Here is a 16,495-nt window from a genome sequence, read left to right on the forward strand (position 1 = left end):
GTGGATCACACGATTTTACTTTTTATTAAAAAATATATATATAAACAAAAACAAGTCTTCTAAACTCTCACTGTAATTCGACCTTTCTATGCACTCTGCAATCAAGGAGTTCAAAACCAAGAAACGAAATACTATGGGTACGATTTAATTGCACGTTCAGAAAAATACTTTGTCTCTTAAAACAAATGTTTGTACATTAAACATTTGTATTATTTTCGGTGCATTGAACAATCTCGTATTGTGCATCGAATAAAATATTTTGGCATTGTCAATGTTGTCAACGTTGCAGTCTTCCGCTATTGACAACTGTCAAAAGTTTTTACTTTTGTTTACGTATTACGTATGAATATGAATGATGATGTCAGGTCGTAAGTGTCGAAGGTCGCAAGTCGAAGAGTAAAAAATAAGGAGTCCAGTAGAGAGAAGTGTTGGTCATTGTCGGTTCGTATTTTGGTCATTGTAATGCACATTTAAGTAGCAAATATTTTTTTCAATGATCAAAGCAAAGTTTGTAATGCTTTGATTTGATTTTTAAATGCTTTATTATTACGAAATTATGTTCACAATACATCTTATATCTATTTTAATAGCTACTGATCTACTGGTCATTTTCTATTTTACAATTTTAATTTAATTTTTTTAGTAATCATAGTATTATATTATTCTAATGTTAATGTACAGCAGAATAGGAAAAAGAGCTCAAAAACCTATTTACAATTCTTATAAATGCTCATAATACATCTAATACATAATATTAATTAAAGACTCATAAAGTCGATGACCTAAAGCAGATTGTGTTTAGGTAATCTGTATTTATACTTGAAAGGTATATACATTTTGTTGTAATCACCGAGACTCTTCACAAGTGTGCTAGTATGGTTATTAGTGATTCTGTCATAGAATCTACTGGTTAGTTTGTTAGTAATGTCTGTAACAAACGGAATATTATATATGGTATGCAGTTTTTTCAAGTTAGTATATTCAAGTTAGTATAAATTATTTTTAGGGATTAAGTTTCTAATGGCACACAAATTTTTTGGAACGTACTAAATTTTTTTTAAATGCACATAGGGGGGGAGGGAGGGTCTGTAGTAGCTCGTTGACCATACCGGTGATCAAATGCAGACAAAAATAGCATGCATATGTATTATACTGGGAGGGCTGTAGCCCCGCAGCTCATATAGACGAGTCGCCACTGGTCTTATCTATATTTGTTTTTTGTTCAAAAATTTAAAAAAAATCGTTGTAAATGTGACTTTACTTATTTTGAAATTTATTGTTTCAGGTCACCCATCGTACAACCGGTAAAGTTATGGTACTAAAGTTGAATCAGCAAAGATCCAACAGGCCGAACATGCTCAAGGAAGTGCAACTTATGAACAAGCTTAGTCATCCTAATATATTGGGGTAAGTCCAAAGTACACAGTGCCATTATTGTACAACGAAACTCCATTAATTATTCTTGTCAAATTGACTTAGGAATGTCGTTGAATGTAATCTTATCAAATGTTATTTCATTATAACAATTTTTTTAAATTATTTTATAGTATGAAGCATTATCTAAAATAAAGTTGTAACCATTTGTTTCATTATTTTAGCGCTGAACATTACTCCATATATGTATATGTTTCAGTCGTAATATATTCCAACTGGCGTTTTAGGTAATTCATATTCGAATACAAATCAACTAGTAAATTATATCTCTACAAGCGCAAATACACTTTCAACAATGTGCGCCAGTTGTAATATAACAGTTGAGTTTGGACATTTCTGATGTTTTTTACAAATGATTTAAAATTCAATAATGCGTTTATACTTGCTAGGTATTACGAATTACGGTAATGAGTATCGTATTACGATAACTCTAAGAATGTGTTCAAAACAAAAATTTGACTTTCCAACTCTATGTAATAGTCGAGTGACGTTGTCATGAAAACCTAACCTTTCCATCAAACCTGGTACCAACTTATAGTTGAAGTGTATTTTCAGTTGTGATATATTTTGACCGGTTGGAATGTAATTCGCCATATGAATCAGCTTACGTGGGTCAGACGGAATATATTCCAACTATTCAAAATATATTACAACTGAAGATACACTTCCACCATAACAGTAGTTGGTACCAGGTTAGAGGTAATATATTCCAATTAGTCAAAATATATTACAACTGAAAGAGACACTTCAACTGTAACATATGTATATAATTCTATTTTAATATATTTTTTTAGCGCTTTACTACATTTTTCTAGCCAACGCTTCATATGATGCATTCCGTGTTGTATGTCTAAAGATTTTGATGAAATGATGAATCTACTATTTTTGAATACTAGAAAGTGATTTAGCTAAGAATTGATTTTGGCAGAACTCATTTATGAGTTAAATTATTAGATTGATTGCTATGAATTAATAATTTACTATTAAAAAAATAAATCTGAGCTGTATTATTGGACAAAACCGTGAATTTTTGTTAAACCATTCAACTGTACTCTGTATATAAATTTTGTTATGTCTTCAGCTTTCCTTTGCCGAGCGATGCTCGGTGTTTCAGATTATTTGTAATCATTCATAAAGTAATGCCTTATTGATATAGAAACGTTTTTATTACCAGCTTTTTATTAGTTTCACTGACAGTATGTACCTAGCGCAATATTTCTGTTTTTGAACCAATTCCACTCTTCTGATCGCTTTGGTATTTTACCGACATACTGAGGCTATCCTTGATTAAAGTAATATTATGTTTCCGACATAGCGCTAGAAGAATTTAATCATTAACGAAATCATCAGAATCGTCTGTCAGATCGACATGATGACATCTGGCTATTAGTGCGCCTGCTCGCCACCCCCACTTAACTTAACATTTATAACAGTTCCATTTCTAGTTACTTTTTTCTCCTATTAATATTATTTCTATTTTCAAAATCAAATTTATGTTTCATTCGATGTGTATTTTTGCTTTAAATTTATTTTAAATATTGATTTTTTTAATATTTGCAGATTTATTGGAGTTTGTGTGTACGAAAGTCAACTGCACGCCCTCACCGAGTTTATGAACGGCGGTTCGCTCGAGCAAGTTCTGCAAGGAGGTGAAGAATTGCCCCAAGGAGTACGCATATCTTTGGCATTGAACGTCGCTAACGGAATGCGCTATCTTCATTCATTTGGAGTATTTCACCGGGACCTTACCAGCAAGGTTAATATTTTACAACACTTATCGTTTGTATAATTGCATTAGACGCTTCGGAATAACCTTTTCTTTGTATAATTGCAGAATGTCCTAATCAGAATAAACGAAACCTCCAATGAAATGACGGCCGTCGTTGCGGATTTCGGTCTCGCTGCTAAAATACCTATGTTGGTTGATTTTATTAATTTTTTTTCAATATGTTTTATCGATGTTTTATTTACGTGATGGTGTATTTTGACTTTTATAGAAATGGCTATCGATTGCCGAGTGTCGGTTCTCCTTGGTGGATGTCTCCGGAATGTTTGAAAGGCAATTGGTACGATCACCGCTCGGATATATTCTCGTACGGCATCATACTGTGTCAACTCATTGCAAGGGTGTGTATATGTTTGTCGTAGAAAGTGTTATTTCATTACGAGCTATATTTTTAATAAATTTTGTAATGAATCTCTAAGCAGAATTTTCGCCTATAGTGAATATAATTACCGAGCTTGTACTATAATGTGTGTTTTTTTAGTTGGATGCCGATCCAGATATTTTACCGAGAACTGATAATTTCGGATTGGATTATCTCGCATTCATTCAACTCTGCGACGGAGACACAATTCCTGATTTTTTACGGCTTACTTTTCATTGCTGTATTGTGCGTATACAATTGCTATCATTTTATATTGCTTTTTCATTGTGATTTTTTTGTATAATCTAATGTTTTTATTTTCGATTATAGTTCGATCCAAAGATGAGGCCGCTGTTTCCTGAAATCGTATTAAAACTTGAAGGTATTATAGAGCAGTTAAATAATAAAAACACTTCACAGTGTTCCAAAATGGATTCTTCTAGTTCTGAAAATAATTCTGTATATAGGTAACGGTTTGATATTTATTTTAATTATATAAAAGTGATGTTTGTTTTTCATTTCAACTTTTTTATTCATTTTAGTTCTCCTGTTCGAAATTCAAACACTAAAATTGAAGTTTCCAAGCGAAATTCTGTCGACGTGTCAACGTTGAGAGCGTGTAATAATAGTATGGAATCAATCGAAGGTGAAGATTGTAAGAGCTTACATTCGCCATCTAATACGATTGTTGATGAAAGTTTAACATCGGAATATGATATCAATGATGAAATTTTATTAACTAAAAAGAACTTGAATAAAAGTGATACAAAAAAGTCTGGATTTTATGCAAAACGTTGGTATTTTCATAATCTATGTGTATATTTAGAGTTTCTCACTTTTCGTCAAAGCTTCTTTTCGATCTTGAATCATCGTTCGTTGTGTAGTTTGTGGATAATTTATATTAGACACTATAAAATACTGACTGGTGATATATCTTTTTCAGTGCAACATCGTCGATCTTTGTCAGAAACCGTCAGCGGGTTAGTTTTCTGGCCGAACACGGCGCCGAGCGATAAAGCCCGCTGTCATATGCTTCAGCGGGCTCTGGCACCGGCTCGGACACACACCAGCTCCCTGCAACCGCTCTCAAACTACCTTATCTTGTACAAGATCGGCGAAATTATGAGACTGAAAGACCAACACTACAAACCCAGATACGAGCCAAAGCTCGGTGACGATTCTTTGATTCCGTCGACGAATCCGTTCACCACCCTGGCACAATTCAGAGGTGTCAAGAAAATCTTAGGCGGCTCGCCGAACTCTTACACGACCGGAGTGGGAAATTTATTTTCATCGTGTTTCGAATTGCCGTCTAATCACGGCGCCGAGTCTAAAGTTTCTACAGCTGTCAATAACATTGAAACGCGGAATAAGAAACAGGTGCATAACAGCGGAGGCAGTGGATTTAAGACCAGCTCTTTGCCCGCATCACCTGTACTCTCTCGGCAGAATAGTTTCGAATGTGTCGACTCCAAAGATGTCACCGTTTCATCGACGAGTGAAAAATCCATCGAACAATGCATTAATAAATTGGTAGTTTTAAATAGTAGTAATAAATGTTACGGTACCTCTGATAGAATAGATGAAAATAAAACTAAGTTAAGTCAGACTAATATGAGTGAAACAAACAATCTAAGAAGTTCAAAGTGTGCTAGCGATACAAGTCGAACTAATGATTCTAATAATATAGTAGAGAATAAAATTGAGTCAGTTAATAATAGTTCTATACCAAGAACGTGTAATAGTGGTGCTTCAAATATCCAAAAGAATTCACAGAATACGGCAAAAGTAAAATCGTTATATTCCCATCCATTGTTTAAAACTACGCCTGATGGTTGTTCTTTTGGCGACCGGGCTCCGGTGGACTCGATTTCAAATGCTAGTGATAATTCTGTTGAAAATGTTACGTATAAGAAAACATCCCCGATTTTGTTACAAAAGAGCAATTCTAATATAGAACTTTCATCTGACAATCCATTTTCGCCATCAGTATTAACGTTAAAAAGTGGTACGAACACTATGAGAAGACGGGGATCTTGTGAAAGCGGTATTTTTTCAGTCGTGAATGAAGATTTTTCTTCGCCCAACTTTGCGCTGGACTGCTATCACTCTCCGTTGATATGTCCGTGTGTTCTCAGATTCTTTTGCCACTGTAAATGTCCTGCCACAGATAAGTGCCTTTTTGCTAAGAATTTGCATACGCTGTCTAGTGATTCGTCCGGAACTCAAACCGATAAAATTTCAGACAACAGTGATCATTTTGAATGTAATTGTAAAACAACCTGTAATTCGTATTTACAAAACGCGACTAATTTAGAAGACTTAGACCCGGAGTCAGATCCGTACGATCGCAACGAACTTTACTGTAGCAATAAGAAGAAACCCGTAGATAGATTAGAAAATAAACGAGACGAGGTGGTCGAAGCTGAGGAGTTTCACGCTCGTCGAGAGATGCTCGAGAAGAACTACAACAGAAACGACGGCGACAAAAACGGTTGTGATCATAATCTTTCGCTGTGTCAAAATTGCTTGGACAATTACTATCGGATATTGCATAATAAGTATTGTCATAAAAATATGAGCGTCGGTCACGCTCTCAGCTGTCGCACGTTTTCGAGCAGTTCGGCGAATTCTAGTCTTTTTCTCCTCGACGATTCTGCAATGTCGACGACAACTGTCAGCTCCCTCAGAAGCTTAGACGATCTCGACTGCCTGAACCAGTCATCGTCCAGAGAGCATCTACGCCACACCCAAGACATGGAAAATTTCTGCCTGTCTCATTGGCAAAGAAAGACCGACGGGGACGAAGAAGACAACAACGAGCTCGACACGTTCGGCAAGAAGCAAAACGACGCTGAATCAGTGTGCTCAGAAAGCGACGGCGGCACCATATGCGTCCAATGCAACTCGTATAAAGTCTCCGGAGACATACTACCTCTGAAAGAGTGTCAATTGATGAGTCGGTGTTGTTTATTATATCACAACAGACGCAGCAACCTTTGTCCCATACACAAAGTCAACAAGAACGTAGACGTAGACACCCGCAGCGTCAACCTCGAACTGATCAATAGACTGGCCATGGACGAGGAGATACATAACATCATGCTGCGAGCTCCGATGACCAACCAGCTCTTGTACTCGTCGAGCAAGCGCGCTTCGAGTATTTACACCGATAGCTCGGACGACATATCATCGTTGGCCGGTTCGGATTCGTTGCACTTCGACGAGAGGACGTACTCCGGCATCAGCAACGCGCGCTCGGCGCAGATATCCAAAATAGTGGAGTACTTCGAGAGAAAAGGTGCTAATTTTAAATCTCCAGCGTACAAGACGAACATAGGCTACTCGTCGAGTACGCGCTTGAAGATGGCCGCCAGTCCTTCGATAACATCCAAGTTTGCCGGCGACGCTCTGTTCTCGAGCAAAGTGCCCAGGAAGATCCAGACTGACTTTTTGGATATTAGAAAGCATTTCGACAGCGATGTTAGAAGCATATCCGACAGTCAGAAGGAGTATTCGTTCGGTGAGACGGGACGCAAGATGGCCGAGCTGAGGCATCGAATGAACAGTCAGAATAAGTACAACGAACTTTGTACAAATGCCGACGTAGCTGGTAACGTGAAGAGGGAGGACGTCGCCTCTCTTCCATCCTGCAGTCGAAAGTGCCTATCTCAACAGCGGTTGATCATTTGCGAGGGTGCGGTGAAGTCGAAACTTTCACTCTTCGATAGGAAGAAGTAACGAGTGCAAAAACAGAAACGTGTTGTATATTTTTTCTATTCATTCGGTCGCTACAGTATAAATAGGTTTTTTTTTTATTAAAACACCATTCGGACCCATTTGTGTTCTGAATCATTCGTTATAGCAGTACAAAATTATTTATATCCCATCTCGTAAGTCTATAGGAGGCTATGAAACTATTTATGTAATGATCATCATCAGCGGTGTCGCCGACGATGGAGCCTGTGCTTATCGAGCGTTTCGCTCTTAGTATCATCAGCTTTACGTTTTCCTATTCTGATTAAGTTGCATCTGTAAGACTCTTGTCAGTTCGTTTTTATTATAATATATGTATTTAGAATTTATATGAATAAGCTTATGATTGAAGCAAATATTACGCTGTCGATGTTGGGCCGTTTCACACGGAATTGGCCGATTTTGTAAACCATTCATGGTCAAATTCTTCACAACGAAAATTTATATTCACAGTGGCGTTGCTAGGGGTGGTGTCACCTAAAAATATTTTTTATTAATTATTAATATTTGTTCATTGTTATGACTTACGAGAGAGAAGCGCCAATAGAGAAGCTAAGTTGACACGTTGTTTCTGGATTGCGTCTCCGTCTGACCGAATCAGTTAACCTTCTTACCTTTAGGTACATACCTACACTGATTTCTCAGGAATTCGAACAAAAACTCATATTTGATGCTATATATGTATATGTAGCTGCACCAGACGGATTTCGCGGTAGCTGTATAAATACAGAAAGCTGTATATATAAAGAAAGCTGTATATATACAGAAAGCTGTACTTATACAGAAAGCTGTACTTATACAGAAAGCTGTACTTATACAGTCACTCTCAAAAATGGTGTCACCCAGTGCAGACCGCACTCCCTGCACGGGCCTAGCGACGCTACTGATATTTAAACTATATATATATAGCAGTGGTTTTCAACTTTTTGTATTTAGTTCTTGTTGATTTCAAAGAAAGAAAGGTTTTGTTGTTTGATTTTTTGTCTCCTTTTTTTTGTAAAGATTCAAATCTTTTCAAACACAAAGGACCCAAGAAATGGCTTGCTTTCTGAAATATTACAGGACTGGAAATTTGAAAACTATTGCTGTACAAGTTTTGGGTCGGTCTTTAAGTAATTATGGTTCTATTTGGATACGTTGTGTGAAACGACCATCTCTCATCCCGTTTGTGGCGGAGATTTTTAAAGATAATCTGTTATATTACTGAGTATGTACAATGTTATAATCTCGTTGAATTGAAATGGTGGTGAAGAAATAGTGTAAGTCAATTAACAACACTCATCCAAGTGTCTTATTTCAATTGATTTGTAATTATTAGGTAAATTATACATGCAATGCGACGACGTACAGAGCGTCCATTTGAAATTAGAGACTGATTCGTTTTTTAAACACATATCTGTTATTTCGTTAAATCGACAATATTTCATTCGTTCTTCTTTGTCGGTTAAGCTTCGTTAATATTATTATAATAATGATAATGTTGGTTGGCCGTCGTTCACCGTTCAATCAAGTTTTGCAATTTTTCGAAACTGCAGCAATTCAACGATTGTATATTTTTTCTTCTTCATAAAATCAATTATTTTAAAAATACGAAGTTCCTTATAATGAAATATATATGTATTTAATTTGTGAAATGATTAAATATGATATTTATACGCGTACGTTTAGACATACGTATTGTGTATGTATGAATCACAGCTATGCATATTTGTATACGAATTGTATATTTCTTTTACCCCTAAGACAAAATGATTGTTTCTGTTACATTTGAAGTTAATATATTCCTTATAAACATTGTTGTACTTCGGAAAAATCGATATATTTCTTAACTACATATAAATATGTATGTATATATTTATATGTATATATATATTTATATGTATATATATATTTATATGTATATATATATTTATATGTATATATATACATTTATATGTATATATATATATATATATTTTTTTTTTTTTTTAATGATAATAATACTCGAAAGCCAAATAACATATCTTCCTTGAATGTTTCAGTTCTTCCTCCGATTAATAGTTAATACGTACGAACTAGTGAAATTCACTTTTGCATGTTAAAAAAAAGTATTTTTTTGACTTAAGAGTAAATAAAAAAATATATAATATTGCATAGCTTGGAAACGGGATTAAAAAGAGCAAGAGTGAACTAGTCTTGTTATCTTATATATATATATGTATATAATATATATGTAGCTTTCATCTTGATTGAAAGTTTCTATGGCGCGATGCCACAATTTTTATATATGTATAATTATATATATATGTGGGCTGATTGCAATAAGTAATGAATAACATATTTAATAATTTAGATTTGTAGATTTATAATTGTAAATAGGCATTTAAAAATAACATTCTGTTAGTATGATACCAAAATTATGTATTTCCTCAAATAAATGCTAATGTAGCTAATTGATATTTTTTATTGTTACTTCTTTCTTTAAATATGTATATTTTTATATACATATTGTGTTTAAGTGATGATAATTTATTTGTTTCGATCAAACTTGAGAGTTTTTGATCAATTTTTTTTATATATTAACATACATAAATGTCATCACTTAATGAATATGTGTTTAAAAGTATATAATAGGTGAGTGCATGCATGCGTTAGGTGCGATTTTTTCGCATCGTTGTGCATATTTTTTATTGAATTTACTAGGCTTTTGGATAGAACCACCGAAATGTTTTTATATATTTTTGTAATTTAAAAAAAAGAAATTGATATTGCGACGGTTTGTGTTTCGAATATTCAAACACGTTTCAATAAGTTAAATTTTTAAATAAAAAAAAAAAATGTGTATATATATTTTTTTAACATGGAATAAAAATAACTGAATAATCCCGAGGAGATTTGCGCAAACGCGTGCGAATTTAACTCCTCGGCGGTTTGATTGTGTATGTATGTATTGTATTTATTTTTCGTTAATATATTTAATGTGATATCGATGACCTGTGACGAATGTGTCAGTTTTACGATGGTGAAAAGTTTGCGTATATATTGACTCAATCAATTGTAATGAAAATAGATCAATTATATTAAATAAATAAATTATTGTTAATCTGTAACACAATATTGGCTCGTAATTAGATTTTTTACCTGGCAGCTGAAATGGGCATCTTTTTTTTTGTCATACGATCTTATGTAAATCTTCGTACGAAGGCATTTTGCACATTTTTTTCAATTACCTACTATTTTTCTCGATTTCAAACATTGTTATTTGTAAGGAAATTATTTTTTAGTGATATTTGTATAGTTATAAAACAGTATTGAGTTTTTTTTTTTTTAATTTTAACTGTAACTGTTTTTATTTAATTGCATTGATAATAAAATTACTATATTTTTGTCTTGAAATTACATTTATGCATTTTATTCAGTAATAATAATTTGAAAAACTTTTCATATTTCATTTATAATTCCTAGTCAAAAACTTCCAGTTTATAAATTTAGAAAAACAAACATCAAATTTTTCCCTATCCATAAGATACATACGTGTATTAGTTATAATACAAAAAAAAACACGATTCTTGCACTCGATAACAATCCATTGGGATTTGTTTGCCGTATACAATACAGTCCTTTCCTCCTATAACACGGTAGATAAGTTCCGTGCTGTAAAAGAAACATGTTATAAGAGACTAAAATTTGGAATTATACAAATTAGATTATAAACTGTGCTATAGAAAAATGTGTCTTAAGGAAGTATGCAATAAGAGGATTACTATATTTAAATCAAGATAAAAATAGTTTTTTTAAAAACATACCTCTTCTATAATTTGTATATAAAATTATTATTTTGAATACCAATAATTTTATTTTACTACCGCCATCTATGTATAAAATTAATGACTACATAACGTCACCGAGATTAAAAATTTTCGATCTTGAAACGCTTCTTAAACGATATTTTATCTCTATCGTAATGGCGGAGGATCCATTTACTTATATTGATGGCCAAAATGAGCAATATGGCAAAGTATGAAAACGATCGGATAAGAGGCAAACTTTTTCTTGAATTGTAATCGTAAGTGAAACGTTAAGGAGGTATGTAATAATAAAGAAAAGGTAAATGGTAAAAGGAAGACCGCAGGGAAGATGAGTAGACGAGATTAGGAAAATGTGTGAATGATGTACAAAGATGGATGAGAGTTGCGCAAAACGAGGAAAGACAGTAAACGAATTACGTGGGTGAAAAGTACGACATGGGTAGTGAATAGAGTAAAGAGATTGAAATGGCAATAGGCGTGCCACGTGGCTAGAAGAATGGACGAACGGTGGACAAAAGAAGTGCTAGAATGGTACCCGAGAGAATGCAAAAGGGTAAAAGGAAGACCGCCGGGAAAATGGGTAGATGAAATATTAGGAAAATGTGTGGAGTGAGATGGATGAGAGTTGCGCAAAACAGAGGCGAGTGGAAGCGTGTTGGAGAGGCCTTCATCCAGCAGCGAATGGTGAATGGCTGTAGATGATGATTGCTTACAAACAATGAAATGTCACTAACTTTTTTTAAATACCTCCTTTACGTTTCACTTACGATTACAATTCAGGAAAAAATTTGCCTCCTATCCGATCGTTTTCATACTTTGCCATATTGCTCGTTTAGGTCATCAATATAAGAAAATGGATCCTCCGCCATTACGATGGTGCAAAAATATCGTGTAAGACGCGTTTGAAATTTGAATTTCTGAAATGTGCCTGACGTCTATCCAGTTTTTAGTTTTAAACATAGATGACGGTAGTAAAATAAAATTATTGGTATTTTTATTCAAAATAATAATTTTATATACAAATTATAGAAGAGGTGTTTTTAAAAAACTTTTTTTTTACGACCGTAATTTTTCTAATGATTAAGATTTTTTATTGCTTTATTTTTAAATTGAATTAATGTGGAAATTAGTAGTACCAAAACATAACGTTTCAAGTGCCAGAAAACTTTATTTTTCTGGAGAGAAATAAAACTTTAAATAAATAAATACTTTTAACAATACTTGCAACATTTATTAATCGACTGTAATTTTTCTGCGTGGTATCATTCAATGAGCAATCAATAAATCTTAGGTATTAGAAAAGATACAAAAGAACAAAACGTTGTAAGTGACAACATTTGCGTCATTATTAAATGCAATGATAACGTTGCATGTACCACTTCATAATAATAAATGAACAACTTCTATTACGTCGTCTCTCTCAACTCTTAGATGTTATCCTGATCATGGCTAAGATATCATCAGTTTTTTGGTGTTGATCATCTCTTTAGCAATATGCATCCAGTAAAAGAATATCGTAGAACTCACTAAATATTCTACTGATATATCAATCTTTACGAAACTGACAGTGACTTTCTACCCCTAGGAAAGCAGCATTTCAAAACTTTTAAAAGTATAAGTAAAGGTCGGCACATAAACTACAAATCACAAAAGAAACCGATTCTGATTTTGATTATATTTTTTATATTTGATTATATTTTGATTTTGATTATAACGTTACTAATTTTGTACCTGATTTTGGCATATTAAGTTATTAAAAAAAAGAAATGTATTGGTCCTGTGTTCAGCACAGTTCCAATTTACCCTTTTAAACGAAAACAAAAAATAGTGTGGTCAGATCACTATCCCAATAAACATGTTTCAATATAAAAAACTCAATATAAAACAGTATTAATAGTAAGAAAAAATCCCATGTGAAAATACGTACTTTTGACTTTTGATTTGAACTGGACGACTACTTAGAGAGATTTGAAAGCTGAAAAGTACTACAAATGAAAGATAAAATACCCGACTATAGATTTCAATATTCATTTTGAACAGGAAATTGACAGATTTTGAGACATCGACCGAACAACACCAAGATATAGAAAAATCGCGCGATTTAAAAAACACATACATATATCTCAGAATCTCGAGCCAATCAACATTTTTTATTACCAGATTCGTGTTCACTGGGCATATACATATCCATAAGAAAAGTCATATCTCGTCTCTGAACCAAAAAAAAAGTCGTCATTTGTCGAACAGTGTATTTATAGTACGGCGAGCGTTATCTCGCACAGACACGCACACACAGCCACTCAGAATAGCGCTATTATATACATATGTATATATGATGATTTCGCACAATATTATCGGTTTGTGTAAACTTCTAAAATGAATCAAAAGCAAATCTATCTATGAGATTCAATATTGGAAACTACGGAAAGTTAACTCGCGACTTAGAATTGGTAGAAGACGTAGAGAAACATCTCAGCTGTTATTTCAGTCCAATTGAGACAGTTCATCTCTATTATATGGCTATTTTTACATACCTCCTTTACGTTTCACTTAAGATTACAATTCAGGAAAAAGTTTGACTCTTATCCGATCGTTTTCATACTTTGTCATATTGCTCATTTTGGTCATCAATATACGTAAATGGATCCTCCGCCATTACGATAGAGATAAAATATCGTTTAAGAAGCGTTTCAAGATCGAAAATTTTTAATCTCGGTGACGTCTCGTAGTCATTAATTTTATACATAGATGGCGGTAGTAAAATAAAATTATTGGAATTTTTATTCAAAATAATAATTTTTTACAAGATTTTCACTAGCTTCACTCTGTTATTTACTAAATAACATCTGTATATATGTAATTCGTATTGTCATAAATCTAATCTTTATTGAAATCATCTGATTAGTAGTGATATGTACATATCTTGACAACAACATATGTTCTATTATTCAGCAATCGTTTTGCAGTGGGTTTTGAATTTCGGTAATTTGGGCCAACCGGAAGTCGTCAGGTGGTAAATCCATAAAATGGCGCGCATGCGCGTTCGTATTCTCAAGGTTCTTTTCGCGCAGAAATGTCACGCGGAACACCACTCGAGGGTTGGAACTTCCACGTCCAGGGACCACTTTTAAACGAGCTGAACACCAGCTGAGAAGATTTGCAATCGCAATCATACATCGCTTTGATGGCAAAACTCGTCCGATGACATCGGAAAATGTCCAAATTTAAAAATCGAGGTTAGTCTCCACCCCTGCGGGAAAATTACTAACCCTCAACAAGTATTAAAATATTGTAGCTTCAAATATGTGCACAGAATATTTCCATTGATTTGGTCATTTATAATTTTCCAATGTCTGGCTATAAGATCCTAGTTAAAAATGTTCCTACAATCTTTCAGATTATTAGCTTTTCTCACAATTTTTATTATTCTATTAGATTCATTCCATTATTGGAATATAATACATATGTAATATCGAATGTATTTTGATCTATCTTGCAAACATCAAAATCTTACATTAAATTATTTTTGTTTTATATAATTTGATGCAATACATACATACATACATATGTAGATAAATTACATAATTGACTTGATATTTAGCTCGCAACAGTTTCAAAAGTGGATCATATGTTTCCAAATTCCTTTAATTTTTCATTCCTGTAATAATTTTTCGACTACATATTTACATATGTATATTAAGTAATAATTACACATACAATTCCAAGATTTGACTCCAGCATAGAGTAGCAATCTCAATTACATTTTAGTGCACTTTACATATATAACGTTACGGAAACTGTGTACATACTTGACGAGATACCATAGAAAATCATTAGGAATTAACGCGTGATATGAATTGTCGTGTGTTGGTCACGCCAGATGCTTTAAATTGATTGTTTCATAAATTATAGATCGATACAATATGGTACATAAGGTATTATAGTGTGTATGTCCATTAAATGCATCAAAACGAAAGCTAGATTAAGCGCTAACTCCATTTGAATGGGTTTCAATTGGATACATTATTATTAACCTTAAGAATGAGTGGATATGAGATAATAATCACGTTGAATTTGTTTTACGTAATGCACAAGTGTAGACAGATATTGCGTGTAATGTTTTCCGACATATTTTCAAGGGGTAAATTGTAGTGGAATATGTAGCTTGATTAATGGAAGGTAGGTGGACAACATGCTCGAATGGTACCTAGGAAGGTGCATAAGAAAGCGATGAAGGTACATATTCCTGTCTTGTAGATGTAAATATGGAGGTTGAAAGCAAGATTAGAGGAGAATGGAATGTTTTTTGCTTAGGTTAGCAACAAGTAATTGAAATAGAAACATATGGGTTAGAAGCGTGATGCATATACCGATTAATATGGGTATGGGTGGTACTTGTAGCTATATAGAAGAATTGGTGGCAAATAGATAAAGTTCATCTTTTCGGTCGCTTTCCTCATGTCTGAGGGTCGTGACTTTCCCGTCTTTTAACTTCCATAATACGTTCCATCATGGTACTCCAGGTCTATCGACATCCCGAAAGTCGCAGTGACTCGAATACCGTTTTCTCAGTGGCAGCCTCCATCTTGTTGGTGATCGTCCTCTTCCTCTGCTTTCCAGCCAATTTTTCCAGATTGTTCTGGTCTCGCCTCGCGATATGCCTAAAGAACTGGATGATAGTCTATCTCCTATCCTCAGGTCTTTCAGGATGGAGGCATTGGTTCTTCTAACTATCCGGGGGATCTTAAGCATCCATCTCCAACATAAAAGTTATGATACCAAAGATAAAGTTATAGCAGAGCAAAATAAGGAAAGCCATGACATGGATGTAAAACTTTGAAGTTGAATTTAAGATTTAGATGTATGCAGAAGAATATACACATATAAAGTGCTATTATCTTGTAGCTGGACGTATTGACGATATATGAACGATGGTTGTCCAAGAAGAACCAAGCAAGGAAATGCAAAATTATATTAGAATAGCAATTAGGAACCAAAAGGTAACTCGTGCAAGCGTGATTAATAGTGTGGAAATTGTAGCTAGACGAATTGATGAAGGTACACATGATACCTAAGATGTAGAATTAAGCAATCCAGGCTAAGATACATCATATAATTTCTTTTGTCCCGAAGAATATCATAGATTGTTGATGGAATGTTGCTCGAATTGTATCCAAGAGGAACTTATAGATTGCAGTTTATTAAGTATGTAGATGAGTTGTGGTATTCAAGATAGAGTAGCGAGACAAACACGTGGATGGTGTGAAAATTTCGTAACAATTCATGGTAATGTGTCCGGAAAAGCAATTTTTTCTAAACTTATAATAAATGGAATTGTCAACGGAAACCACACGTTCTCATTAAATTGTT

At 33.8% G+C, this 16,495-nt stretch overlaps 1 protein-coding gene across 1 annotated transcript in view; it reads left to right on the forward strand.

Annotated features, from left to right (window-relative positions):
* Positions 1-7,322, forward strand: part of cdi (serine/threonine kinase) — a 46,589-nt gene extending 39,267 nt beyond the window's left edge. Inside the window, exons 2-9 of the mRNA XM_077429416.1 lie at positions 1,286-1,407; positions 2,995-3,190; positions 3,269-3,351; positions 3,432-3,561; positions 3,702-3,827; positions 3,912-4,048; positions 4,124-4,374; positions 4,525-7,322. Coding sequence (XP_077285542.1) covers positions 1,286-1,407; positions 2,995-3,190; positions 3,269-3,351; positions 3,432-3,561; positions 3,702-3,827; positions 3,912-4,048; positions 4,124-4,374; positions 4,525-7,322 — 3,843 coding nt within the window. The remainder of the gene's footprint in view (positions 1-1,285; positions 1,408-2,994; positions 3,191-3,268; positions 3,352-3,431; positions 3,562-3,701; positions 3,828-3,911; positions 4,049-4,123; positions 4,375-4,524) is intronic.
* Positions 7,323-16,495: the final 9,173 nt, after the last annotated feature.

Source organism: Arctopsyche grandis, chromosome 4 (assembly GCF_051622035.1).
Source record: "Arctopsyche grandis isolate Sample6627 chromosome 4, ASM5162203v2, whole genome shotgun sequence".
NCBI classification, from domain to species: domain Eukaryota; kingdom Metazoa; phylum Arthropoda; class Insecta; order Trichoptera; family Hydropsychidae; genus Arctopsyche; species Arctopsyche grandis.